At 55.5% G+C, this 12,129-nt stretch overlaps 1 protein-coding gene across 1 annotated transcript; it reads left to right on the top strand.

Annotated features, from left to right (window-relative positions):
- The first annotated feature begins 916 nt into the window (after window positions 1-916).
- FANCG (FA complementation group G) lies at window positions 917-11,036 on the top strand. The gene is made up of 14 exons (XM_086629718.1): window positions 917-1,003; window positions 1,228-1,318; window positions 2,042-2,173; window positions 3,712-3,905; window positions 4,562-4,715; window positions 5,886-6,016; window positions 6,389-6,535; window positions 7,345-7,505; window positions 7,739-7,805; window positions 8,288-8,625; window positions 8,783-8,838; window positions 9,417-9,554; window positions 10,440-10,572; window positions 10,919-11,036. The coding sequence occupies exons 1-14, from the start codon at window positions 917-919 to the stop codon at window positions 11,034-11,036; spliced, it is 1,947 nt and encodes a 648-aa protein (XP_086485844.1).
- Window positions 11,037-12,129: the final 1,093 nt, after the last annotated feature.

Raw genomic sequence — 12,129 nt, 5'->3', positions numbered from 1 at the left:
ACTGGCATGCAGGGATCAGGGCTGGGGAGCACTGCCCTCTACCCCGAGCTCTGGCTCGACTTGCTACATGGCTTGGAGCAAGATTGTCGTTTTATCTTTTGTTATTAACCTCTCTGTGCCTCATTACCCAATTGGGGATAAAAAAAGGGGATGGACCCGGTTCTGGAAAGCAATTTGGGAGCTCTGCCTGCAGCGTGGTGCTATGCTTTCCTGGGTATTTCTACATATCTGGCTGTTAATGCTTTCATTCCCGTTCAGCTGCTGCACTGGGAAGGTGGAAGTGATGCTTGAGTCTCTGCTGGGAAGTAGAGCCTTTTTCCTTCCCCAAAACCCCCAAATCCAGGCAAGTTGGCCGCACTCTTTCACCCGACAGCCTCGCCTCCGGACTGCCGCAGTCCTGGGGCTGGTGCCCCGGGTGCTTCCTCCGCTTGCCGCGCTGGGCCACCGCTGACCTACCTCGCCGGGGGCTGCGGCGCACGCAGGCAGCCGGGGAGGGGTCGCTTTGTTCATTAATTAATGACTCATTAATTAATTAATGGCGGGGGAGGGGGATTCGCTGTCCGAGCGCGGTGCGGGGATCCGGGTGGCTGCGAAGCAGATGTCAGCGAATAAAGCCGTGAGATCCAAGGCGGGCTGTGGTGGTCTCCTTCGCGCCCTCGGTGCGGGCGGCCGGCCGGGACCCTCCGGTTCCGGTCGCGGGTCCCTCCCGTAGCGGCGGCGGTTTCGGCCAGCGCCGAGGTTTGGTCCTGCTCGGCCACCGCCTTCCTGGCTCCGCCCCTGCGGCCGCGCCACGTTGTTCCCGCCGTGTCCCGCCCGCCAATCGCGGTAGCGGCGCGGCTGGCGCCAGCCAATCAGCGGGAAGGCGGGAGGAAAGGGACGCGCGCGGGTGGGCGGCCATCAAGCGGCGGCCATGACCATGAAGCGGCGGCGCGGAGCGTCCTCGGAGCCGGGCTGCGTCGGGGCCTGGGCCGCCGAGAGCCAGGCCCTGGCCCGCCGCTGGCGGGTGCGGCAGGGCCCCTCTCCGCTCCCCTCCCCTCCCCGAGCCCCGGGGCTGCCGTTTCCGCGGCCGCGCTGGCTCCGGTGCCGGTTGCCATGGGAACGCCGCCGCCTGAGGCTGGGCCGCAGACGGCCCGGTGCCGCGGGGCGGGAGGGGAAGGGAAGGGGAAGGGGTGCCGCGGCTCGGGCCGGCCCTTTCGCCGGGCTGGCGGATGAGTGTGTACCTTGCAGGCTGCGCGGCCCTCGGAGCCCGGCGGAGCGGCGGCGCGGAGCGTGCGGCAGCAGCGGGGCGGCTTCGGGGAGCTGCTCCTGAAGATGCGGGGTGAGTGGCGGCCCCGCCGGCTCCGGCTGCCCTGCCCCGTGCCTTGCCTTCACCCTCTTCCCCGCTACCGTCCCAGACCCGAAGTATGTGGGGGTGAAAGTACCGTTCCCGGGCACTGGTGTTTACTGGGCTACAGCTCTGGTATCCCAGTGCTGGAAACTGACTTCTGAAGTGAGGGTAAAGCGTTCCCCGCTGCCCTGAACTGAACTGGGACTGCAAAGAGATTAAGGCCCAGCCTCTACCTAATCTTGCTGGGGAATGTGGGCAGAGCTTTGGGGCTTCTGGATAAAATGAGACAGGCTTTATCCTGGGGAAAGGGTTCCAAGCCACAACTGTGGTATAGAGGGAACCTGATGAGAGGGAGAGAGACATACTTAGGGAGATACAGCAAGGGAAGCCTGTGCAAAACAGTGGATGCATATCAGAAGAAGGTAGGCTACTAATGCTCTTTTGGGAGAGCTGAAATGTCTCAGCCCTGGAGGACTGCAGCGCCTGGATTGCTGGGTAATGGATGTCTAAAGCAGTGTTGGCACCTGGAGAGATGTCACCTGCTGTCTCTGTAGGCGGTGCAGTTCACAAGCTGTTAAATCTCACCACCACAACAAAAAAATACTTGCCAGGACAATTCTGTTACCACAAAGGCAGATGTAACATTTTAGTGTGGCTGGTTGTAGGGTTTTTCCTAACCAGCTCAATTTCTTGTCGGGTTGTCTGTGACCACAGGGCTGCCGGCTGCCCTCCCCACCCTGCCTCTGGAGCTTACCATCCTCTACAACTCCCTGCTTTTTACTATGGGATCATCTGACTCTGCCATCAAAGGAGAAGCAGAAGAAATACACCAGGGGCTCCTCAGGGGTAAGGAGGTTGCTCTTTCCATGGAGGCTCCTTGGGGTGAGGAGAGCATTCTCTGTGCTTTGGAGATGTGTGGTGACTGGCTGGAGGCAGGGGGGCTGTGGGCAATGAAGCCTGGCTCTGCCAGGGAGGGTAGGAGGTGCAGTGGCTTGTGGCCAGGGAGGATGTGCAGCTGCCTGGCTGTCTGCCTACTGCTGTATGCAGGGACAGGCCAAAGGTTTTAAGGGAAACGAGAGTTTTCAAAGTGTGAGGTGCAAAGTTTCAGTGACAGTAGAAAATTAGTACTTTCTTTAATTATGGTGTGTTGGCTTCAAAGAAAGCTCACTGAAACAGACTGCGTGTCAGCAGGAGATCTGCAGTGTGGGCACATGCTTGCCCAGGGGCAAGGGAGCTCAGGAGGACTCGTCAGAGCTGGAGTCATAGTTCCGAGCCGCATGTGTTCTCCTGAGTGTGCTGCCATTAACTCCCCTGTCTGGGAGCTTGGTTTCCATGCTGCTGAGTCTGGGAAAGCCCTGTAACCCCATACCTTCCTGTTAAAGGAGAAGCTGCTGCCCAGGTGTTGGCACACCACTCAAGGAGTCTTGCTCACAGCACTTAAGACTTTAACTGCAAGGACTGAAGTCCGCGCACAGTGGTGACTCCAGTGAGCCGACTGGTGCCCCGTTTGAGTCCTCGCTTGCACACACGCACCCTCGGGCACTTCCTCTTCTTTCAGGCTCAGCCCTGGGTTTCTGTGGCAGAGTTTCAGGCATCAAATCTTAAAAATACAATTTATTCAGGTGGTACAGCTGGTAAAACAGCTCGAGCTGGGTGCCTCCAGAGAGGGAGCCCGGACAAAGAGATCCCTGGACAATCACACCCTGACACCTGTGCACCTGCCCCTCGCGCGCTCCTCACACGCCGTTTTGGTCCAATGGTGGTTTCTGGTCTGGGGTCTTCTAATGCTTTATTGGAGTCTTTCTCTGCTATTAACTGGTGTTACCTGGCTGAGCTGCAGCTTCTGCTGGTGGTTGTAGCTTCTTTTCTCTCCTGGTTTGTGCTTCTGGCACCAGCAGAAAGTGGGAAACGGTGAAAAGGTCCTAGACGTAGGATAAACTCTACTGAGCAACAGCCAAAACATCAGTGTGTTGTCTACATCATTCTCTACTAAATCCAAAACACAGCACTGTACCAGCTACTAAGAAGAAAATTAACTCTGTCCTGGCTAAAAGCACATCTCAGGAGAAGTTCACAGCTTGAGACCCAAGGCTTCAGCAATTCTAGCGACTCATGCTAAGTTAGTAATGCTAAACACACAGTGTATAACCCCTGCGTCCTAATGCGAAATGATTGACTCTGAGTGATTCATTCTATTTAAAACTTTTAAAACTTGCTGATTTAAGCTAAACAACTAGAATTTCTTGACACTTCCCTTGCTACGAGGAGCCTGTGCTTGCCTGAGGCTCTTTTCTGCTCTTGGGATGGTGTCTGTTACAGGCCAGTGACCTGTATCTCATGGCTTGTTTTTTTCCGTTTGTTTTTTTTTTTTTTTTTTTTTCCAGTTCTGGAGGCTTGTGGGGCCTGCGGGCAGGATCTTAGCACCGAGGAGCTGTGGCATAAGGTGCTGCAGGAGGTAACTGAGGAGAAGCTGCAGGCACCTTTGCACCAACTGGGGGCCCTGCAAGCAGCGTGGTGGCTGGCAGCTGGCCGCCTGGGAAGTGCCACCGGCCTCTTCCGGCTCCTGAGCAGCGCTGAGGTAACTGGGCACGGACGGGCAGATGCTGCACAGGTCCCAGTTACCTGTGCTGGACTACCTGCACAGACACAAATAGTTTGCTAAAGGAGGCAGAGCTGGCTTAAATACTACGTTTGTCATAAACCCCACTCTGCAAAATGTTGCTGTGGTATTTGGAGATCTGACTCAATCAATGCTGCCCAGTCAGTGTAATCCTCTCGCTGGCGTCCTGACGTAGCCTAATGGCCCCAAGTGCATTAATGGGTCCCAAAATATCTCCTGCTTGTCAAGCCCCTGGACCTCAAGATGCCAGAGAGGAGACTCTGCAGGGAGCAAGCCGCAAACAATGGGATGCAGAGGAACCTTCCCTGCTGATAGTGAGGGTTGTGTGAAGTCTTCTGAGGGTCTCAGCTTTTCAAATGCCCTTCAACGGCCCTTGGATCTGCCTTGCCAGGAGGTCACCTCACTCTGAGATGAGGAAGTGCTGTCCCGGGCCAGGCAGGAATCATTACAGCAAGTGGGTTGTAGTTGAAGTGAGAGGGTGGTAGGACATTGCTCCCCAGCACAGAAAGCACTGTCAAAGGGTTTGGTGGGACTTCTTTTTCCCCATGCCCTGGGATCAGTGTTTCCTTGTTTCCTTCAGCATTCCCTGCTCTCTCTCCTCTGTGTATTCACAGGATCCAGGGAGAGCTCATTGCAATGACGGGGAGAACGAACTCCTCTCCCTGCTCAAGGCATGGCGAGTACCTGCTGAGGGGCCTTCCCTGCCCCTCGTACAGAGTGCTGAGGACTTGAAAGAGATCCTTTGCACCGCAGCAGCCTTCCTGCAAGGTTTGTGTGGAGCAGGTACTCATGTCTGCACAGCCTCTCACTGCTCTCCTGTCCCAGGACCCCTTGTCCTTGCCATTATCCTGGTTTCTCTTCCCAGGCAAACTGGCCCCTGGGGTTTTCTGGGCTGTTCCTGTGGAAGAGGTCTGGGGCTGAGCCTCTGGGTCTCAGCTTTGCTGTTCTGTATCCAAAGAGCTTCTCTGCGTTTTCCCCAGCTAAGCCTTCCTCTGTGCTGTCACAGGGTTCCTCTGCCTGTCTGTGGCTTCAGGTGGGTCTCTGAGCCCTGCAGTGATCCTGTATAAAGCGGAAGGCTGGCAGGGGGATGAGGAGGATTCTCCTTTCTTCTCTCTGTCTTCTGGCACTTGCCTTGCTGTAAGTGTGTTGTTCCCGTTGGCTCACAGTGCTATGGGAGTGTCGGAAAGCTGTTGTACAGCTTCGTAGCCTGGTGTCACAGCAGGTGATTGATCTCATCCGACTGCTGCGGTCTGTCTCGCTCATAGTTTTCCCTTGCTCGCTGTCTTGACAACCTCAGCAGCTCCAGGGGCAGCCATTACTTCCTTGCTGTGCTCGGGCTGAGGTGGGACCTTCCTGTGAGGAGAGTGGGCAGGAGCTCCTGCCCACAACCTCTCAAAAGCCTCTAGGGTGGTAATAGCACTTCCAGTGGGGAGGTGACAGATGTGAATGTGATGTAGGCATGTGGGAGTGGCCTCAGAGGGAAGCTTGAAATGAGGACTGAAAGAAAAGAAAATAGCATTTGCAATAAATATTCATGAATTAATATCCCAAAGCATCCTGCTGGGAAATGGCCCAGATGTTCTGAAATTCTGTGTGTGCTTCCTCATCTGCGCCACCATTGCAGTGGGTGAATGCACAGGTGGATCTGCCCAGGACCTACCTCTGCCCTTGTTCTGGACCAAGGCAGGTGTCTTGTTGTCTGGGCTTGGAAGCTGCTATTGTTTCTGCTAGACATTTCCATCGAGCAGCTTGTTCTCTTGCAGCACCATCAAATGAAAGAGGACAGCTTGGCACCGTCCTGCTGTGCATTGCCGGGTGCAGAGGGGTCAGGCACTGACCCTTCCTATGGCACTAGGAAGAAAAGGACATATATGCTTGTTTGGGGACTAGGTGGGGACGAAGGGGAGCTGCAGAGCTGAAATGTTGGGTCTGTCCTAGGGCTGCAGGCGCTGGAGGCTGGGAACTTCCCCACCGCCCTCTCCCTAATTCAGGAGGCTGCAGGAGGATTCTGCTCCAAGAGGGTCCTGGCCCAGATCTACACCTGCCTTGGATGCTGCGCTCAGCGAATGGTAATGGATGAGCCACTCCCCTGCTGGCGGGGAGAGGGGAGACACAGCCTAGAGCAGGGTGGGGGGACTCAGGCTGGTGTCCATGCTGCCTCCGTGTGATCCTAGGCTGCTGCAGGAGGGCAAGGTCTTGAGCAGAAGTTGCCCTTGTGGCCCCAGCCTCCTTGGAGAGCTGCAAAATCCGGGCAGGGGTTTTGTCTGAGCACAAAGAGTTGCTGCAGAGAGAGCAGCTCAAAAAACAGTCCAAGGAGGCTAAAATGCTCCCCTTGATTAGTGGTGATTGCTGGGGAAGCAGAGCAAGGATCTGGATCCTACCGAACAGTAAAGATGTCAGCAAGATGTCCTTGCAACCTGCACCTCTTCCCCTCTACCTAGGGCAAGCCTCAGACAGCTCTTCAGCACCTGAAACGGGCCCTCCAGGTAGACTTCCAGTGCCTTCCTGCCCTGTCGCACGCGGCAGCAGTGTACCAAGAGCTGGGGGAGACTGACGCAGAGCTGCAGGCCCTGACTCTGCTCTACAAGGTTTGTCTGCTTCCTGTAGTTCCAGGCTGTTTTTTGCCCAGCAGAGCCTGCACAGAGCTTCAACCAGGCTCCTGCTTCTTGGGGGCCCAGAGCAGACGACAGTGATCCAGCGATAGTGCTGTCTTCAGCAGTGGGCAGGAAGGAGCCCAGGGGTCTGAAATTCCTGCTCAGCATCTGGTGGTCTGGTCTGTTAAGACCTTTGTGAGTCCCAGTGCCTGTTGCTGGGGTCTTGGGAGAAGAGGTTGCGCTCTCATGTCACGAAGTATCAGTCTCATAATAAAGTGTCTAATAGTAAAAAGGCCTTTAAAAGGCAGGTTGTGGCTGTGAGGGGCTGACTGTTAGCTGTCGCAACCTCGGTCTGCCCAGGAGAAGCAGGTCAAAGTAGGAGGTGCTGAGTTAGCTCTTCAGCCATTTGAAATCTGTAAGATAGAAGCGCAGCTGTGGAAAGAGATCTCTGTCCTTAAACATGGCACAAGATCTGGTCCAACTAGGTCTGCAGCTGCAGTGGGAGATGGCATTCCAGGCAGCTCAGAGCACCTTGAACTGAAAACCTGAGGTGATGTGGGTGATCTTGGAAATCTGCTGGTGCCATGTGGATGTCAGAAGTCTGCCTGTCCCTGCGTGATCCTGGTTGCTCTTGCCGGAAGCGGCTGTGCTCTAGTGTGTAAGAATATGGTCGCTGTGCTGACCAAGTGCAGTGCTTCTGCTCGTCTGGGTGCATCTCAAGGTGCCAGGAGTGGCAAGTGATTGCAGCTGCTCGGGGCTTGACCAGCATCATGTTGAACATATTTTCTGTTCCTGTTTCACAGGCTGTGGAAAAAACCCCTCCAGCAGCTACTTCCTCTAGTCCCTGGTTCCTAATTCAAACAGAGCTTCTTGTCCATACACCAACACTAGCTTCTCTCCTTCGCCATCGCCACCCTTGTGAAGTGAAGTACCTGCTGGCACAGCGGTGTCTCCAGGACGGGAGGTAATAGTGCCTGCGGTCTGCTTGCTACATGCTGCTTGTATAGGCCCTGTGGTTTTCCCTGTGCTCTTGGAAATTGTCCCATTTGGTACTGCTGTTGTAAAACATGGGTGTCATGACCAGAGTGGATGTGGCACAGGGAGAGCCTGTGGGCTGGCGATATAGGTTCCACCTGGCTGCTGGAACTTTGTGGGGTCACTCTGCTCCTTCCAACATCTCTCCTGTCCTTGTTGCAGGGTGGCTGATGCAGTGGAACATTACCTGGATCTTCTGGCTCTGTTTCAGGAGGGGCTGCAGCAGCAGGTAGGTATCTTGGTGAAGAGCTCCCTTAGTGACTTGGTAGATGAGGTTTGGATCCACATCCCAAGGCCTGGGCGCAGGCATCACCCCTGGACTCCAGGTTTCAGTGTCTAGTTTGAGATGTGAAGGAAATGAGGTGGGGGCTGGCACCTCTGACATGTGGCAAGTCTGCCTTTGGAATCACACCAGAGACCACTTGCCACTGCTGTTTGGAGAAACAGCTTCCCCTTCCCTGTGGGGAGCAGCTGCTGGCCTGGTTTTGGATGTCCTTCACTCCCAAGAGTAGGGTTTTGCCACTTTGACTCTTCTGAGCTGTTAGTGCTTTCACAGCTTCTGCCTCCTCCAAGAGGTTCCAGTGTCTGTGGGAGTAGGTCTGAGGTTCGCTGGGCAGCAGCTCTGGGTTTCCAGGAAGCACAGGGTTGATCTACTTGGCTGGGTGCTCTGCACTTCTGCATCTGAGCACTGACATCACTTTTGCTCCTCAGGTGCCCCTAGATGGTGACTCAGCTCTACCCAGGATCCCTGAGGTGTTCCTGGAAGCAGCGTCTGCCTTGGAGCAGGCTGGGAGGCACCAGGATGCCATAACTGTGTGTGAGGAGGTCATCAGCCGGACAACTGACCTGATCCCACGGATGTCACGAGTGGAGGAGAGGCTGGAGCAGTCAGAGTGCCTGTCACCAGGGACAGGGCTGGCGGGTGGACTCCTGTCCCAGAAGAAGGAGAGCCTGTGCTGTCTTGCCTGGAGAGCAGCTGGATACTTGCATCTGGGCTGGGTGTGGGCCGCACTGGGCGAGAGCAAGGAGGCCATAACACAGTTCAGCAGGTGACAGCCTTTCTGAGAGAAGGGGCCTCCTTGGCAGGCAACAATGGCTGGCGAGGGCCACAGCGGAGCGCAGTGTGGCACGGGGTGGCTTGACAACTTGCAGCTGGCTTCCCAGCCAGAGGGCGGTTCTGAAGCTCCTCTGTCCTCCCACCTACAGGTGTCTTGGTGACCTCTTGCGAGTCCAGCTTTATGGGTCTGGTGTTGAATCAACAGGTAGGATGCTGCATGGATGGCACCTGTGCAGGGCCTGGCTAGGTCAGGATCCGCGTTCTTGGTAGTGGTGGTGCAGGAGCATGGTGCCAGACCCAGCATCACCTCTGGCAGGAGGTGCTTGTCCCAGCACGTGGAGCTCTGCACCACACTAAGGGACTGGCTGGTTTGGTTGGAGCAGGGTTTGGCCTCAGCTCTACGTCCTTCCCAACTGTCTAGGTGACAGTTAAACGGGCTGGGAACTGGGAAGCTTCTCCAATCCTGCTTTCAGGGAAGAGATCTGTGCTAGTTGTGTAGATGGGTAGCCAAAGGCCAGGCTGCTGCCGAGGTCACTGTTCACCACAGATGTGTGACGTACCAAGCTCTTGGCATTCTTTGTTTTCACCCTCTGCTGCCTCCCGTCCTCTTCCAGCCTGGTGGAGAGGCTGAGCTCTGCTGCTGGGGATTCGGGGAGCTGGAGGATGAGCAGCCCAAGAAAATGTTTGGCTTGCCCTGACTGCTAACCTGGCTCAGCCTGCTGGGACAAGGGAAGGAATGTCTGGAGGATGCTGTCTCCAGATCCATGTGTCTTTCCATGCCAGAGAGTCTCCTGCCAGAAGTGGAGGTGCTCCAGAAGATCAGGTTGCTCTCTCTTATCGGGAGAGGTGCACAGTTCCTGGAGCTGGGAAGGCACAAGGAAGCCTTGTTGGATTTCCAGCACGGTTTGCAGATCTCACCAGGTACGAGGCTCGTTTTGGTGAGGAACAGAAGGGCTTTCCACAAATTTGTCCTGAGATGCTTTGCTGTCTTCAGCAGAAAGGCCTTATACTTTAGACTACGCTTATTCGGATATCAAGGACTGCAGCAGGGCTGCCAGAAGTGTTTGTTACGTACTTGAAATGCTTCTCTGGGGCTTGGTCAGCTCACTGCCCTGGAAAAGAACAACAAAACTATTGTCAGAGGAGTATATCAGAACCCTGCCCACAACCTGTCCCCTGAGACAGCTTGGAGATTTCTCTTCTTCCTGCCCAAGCCCTGGTACAAGCCTGGTACAGCCAGCTTTCTCACAGAGAGGGATCTGCGTTCTTGGAACAGCAGCTGGACTCTCGCTTCATCTTAGAAAGCAGCATGTCCGTGCCTGGCAGTCCTGAGGCTGAGTATGAAGGCCTGTTGGAGCAGGGAGCCGTACGTGTCGTGTCCCGAGCACGGCCAAGGCCTGGCTGGTGCTTCTCCCAGGGGCAACCCTGTTCAGTGCTCCAGCTATGTTGACATGCTGCAGGGGTGTGAGCTTCACAGGATCTGCCAAACCTGGTGGTCCCAGTCCTGATCCCAGGCTCCCTCCCTTCAGGGCTGCAGACCTGCCTGCAAGGAAAGCCCCAGCCTGTGTCAAAACAGAGGTGTGGCTGGCTGTGCCACAGCACTGATGCCATCTCCCTTGGCTGTTGCCCTGGTGTTAATTAGAGCCTGTGACACAGCCGGGATGGTCTCCTCCCCATTACACCACTTCTCCTCACACTTGCCTCCCTCATCTGGCTTCCAAGGTTTTGCAATGCCCTGCAACCTGCAGCAGTGCTGAGGACCTGCTCTTCCTGTGTTCAGGGCTGAATCCTCTTCATGTCTTGCAGATGACCCAGCTGCTGCCTCCTACCTGGTGCAGGCCTTGTGGAAGCTGAACAGAAAGCAGGAGGCGGCTGCTCACTGGCAGAAGTTCTCCCAGAGCCCTCCTGGGGAGGACGGGCAGCAGAAGGCGCAAGGAAGGTGTGTAGAGGGATGAGTGGGATCTCCACTGGCCACACAAGAAAGCTCCAGCAGCACAGCCTGTGTTTAAGCTGTGTGGACACTTTAGCTCAACTCCTGCTAGCCTGTACCCACAGCTCAGATGTGTCTGATGAGCTTACCCCCACGTCTGCTCTGAGAGACCGTGGGCTGTGCCTCTGCAGGGACTCCCCGGGAACAAAAGAGCTGACAGGGAGCCAAACGGGAGGGCAGAGGCTGGAGGCAGAGCTGGGGGCTCTGCACAGCTTGTGGAGATCGAACCTCCTCGTCAGACCATGGCAAGGGAATGCAGCAGTCCTTGCTGATGCCATGCTCTCTTCTCTTTCAGGCCCTTCCCTTTGTACCTGGTTTCGTGTCTGAAGCAGGCGATGTTCCCAGACAGTGCATCTCTTGGGGGAAGCATACAGGATTACCTCGGGACCACAAGCCGGGACATCTCAAGCTAACACAGTCAGTCTCCCCATCCCTACCTGCTGAAGCCTTCCTGCACCGAGCTGGCACGAAGCCTTTAGAAACTCCACCAAGACTCAGAATTCCTCTTGTATAAAGCTGGATTCCCAAAGGACGGAAACTTTTCTTGGATCTCCTTTTCTAATAAAAGCCTCATCTCTATTTAGTCCAAGTTTACCGTGCCCTTTTTTCAGAGCAAACCTTTGCAACCATGGCCTCGACACTGCCTGGAGCTGCTGTGTGCCCATGGCCTGTGCCCTGAGTGCGTCGGAGATCCAGGGCAGAGATGTCCTCATCACCTGCATGTGCAGCGTGGCCAGCTCTGAGCTCGAGGGAGCTGGTGGCAGAGCCAGGCGGTCTCATAGAGCAAAGGGTTGTCAGATCGCCTGTCCTACATGTGCTTGGTACGCCGGCTTTGTGCTCCATCACCACAGTTTGGAGCCAGTGTTAAAGCAGAGGCCGCTGCCCGTGCATTCGCACACCACTCAAGGAGTCACTTCATCTCAGACTTCAACTGCAAGGACTGAAGTCCCTGCACAGTGGTGACTCCGGTGAGCCGACTGGTGCCCCATTGGGCTCCGTCTCCTCGCTCGAACACATGCACCCTCGGGCACTTCCTCTTCTTTCAGGCTCGGCCCTGGGTTTCTGTGGCAGAGTTTCAGGCATCAAATCTTAAAAATACAATTTATTCAGGTGGTACAGCTGGTAAAACAGCTCGAGCTGGGTGCCTCCAGAGAGGGAGCCCGGACAAAGAGATCCCTGGACAATCACACCCTGACACCTGTGCACCTGCCCCTCGCGCGCTCTTCACACGCTGTTTTGGTCCAATGGTTTCTGGTCTGGGGTCTTCTAATGCTTCATTGGAGTCTTTCTCTGCTATTAACTGGTGTTACCTGGCTGAGCTGCAGCTTCTGCTGGTGGTTGTAGCCTCTTTTCTCTCCTGGTTTGTGCTTCTGGCACCAGCAGAAAGTGGGAAACACTGAAAAGGTCCTAGACGTAGGATAAACTCTACTGAGCAACAGCCAAAACATCAGTGTGTTGTCTACATCATTCTCTACTAAATCCAAAACACAGCACTGTACCAGCTAC

Source organism: Tauraco erythrolophus, chromosome Z, assembly GCF_009769465.1.
Source record: "Tauraco erythrolophus isolate bTauEry1 chromosome Z, bTauEry1.pri, whole genome shotgun sequence".
In the NCBI taxonomy this organism is placed as follows: Eukaryota; Metazoa; Chordata; class Aves; order Musophagiformes; family Musophagidae; genus Tauraco; species Tauraco erythrolophus.
Note: the sequence above shows the minus strand (reverse complement) of the source record. Positions and strands in the feature narration are given on the sequence as shown.

Bases quoted from the DNA above. Each gene is read 5' to 3' on its own strand.
- FANCG (XM_086629718.1), top strand. From the start codon at position 917: ATGAAGCGGCGGCGCGGAGCGTCCTCGGAGCCGGGCTGCGTCGGGGCC. The intron at 8,839-9,416 runs GTAGGATGCTGC...TTTCCATGCCAG, and splicing joins GTCTGGTGTTGAATCAACAG to AGAGTCTCCTGCCAGAAGTG. The intron at 9,555-10,439 runs GTACGAGGCTCG...CATGTCTTGCAG, and splicing joins CGGTTTGCAGATCTCACCAG to ATGACCCAGCTGCTGCCTCC.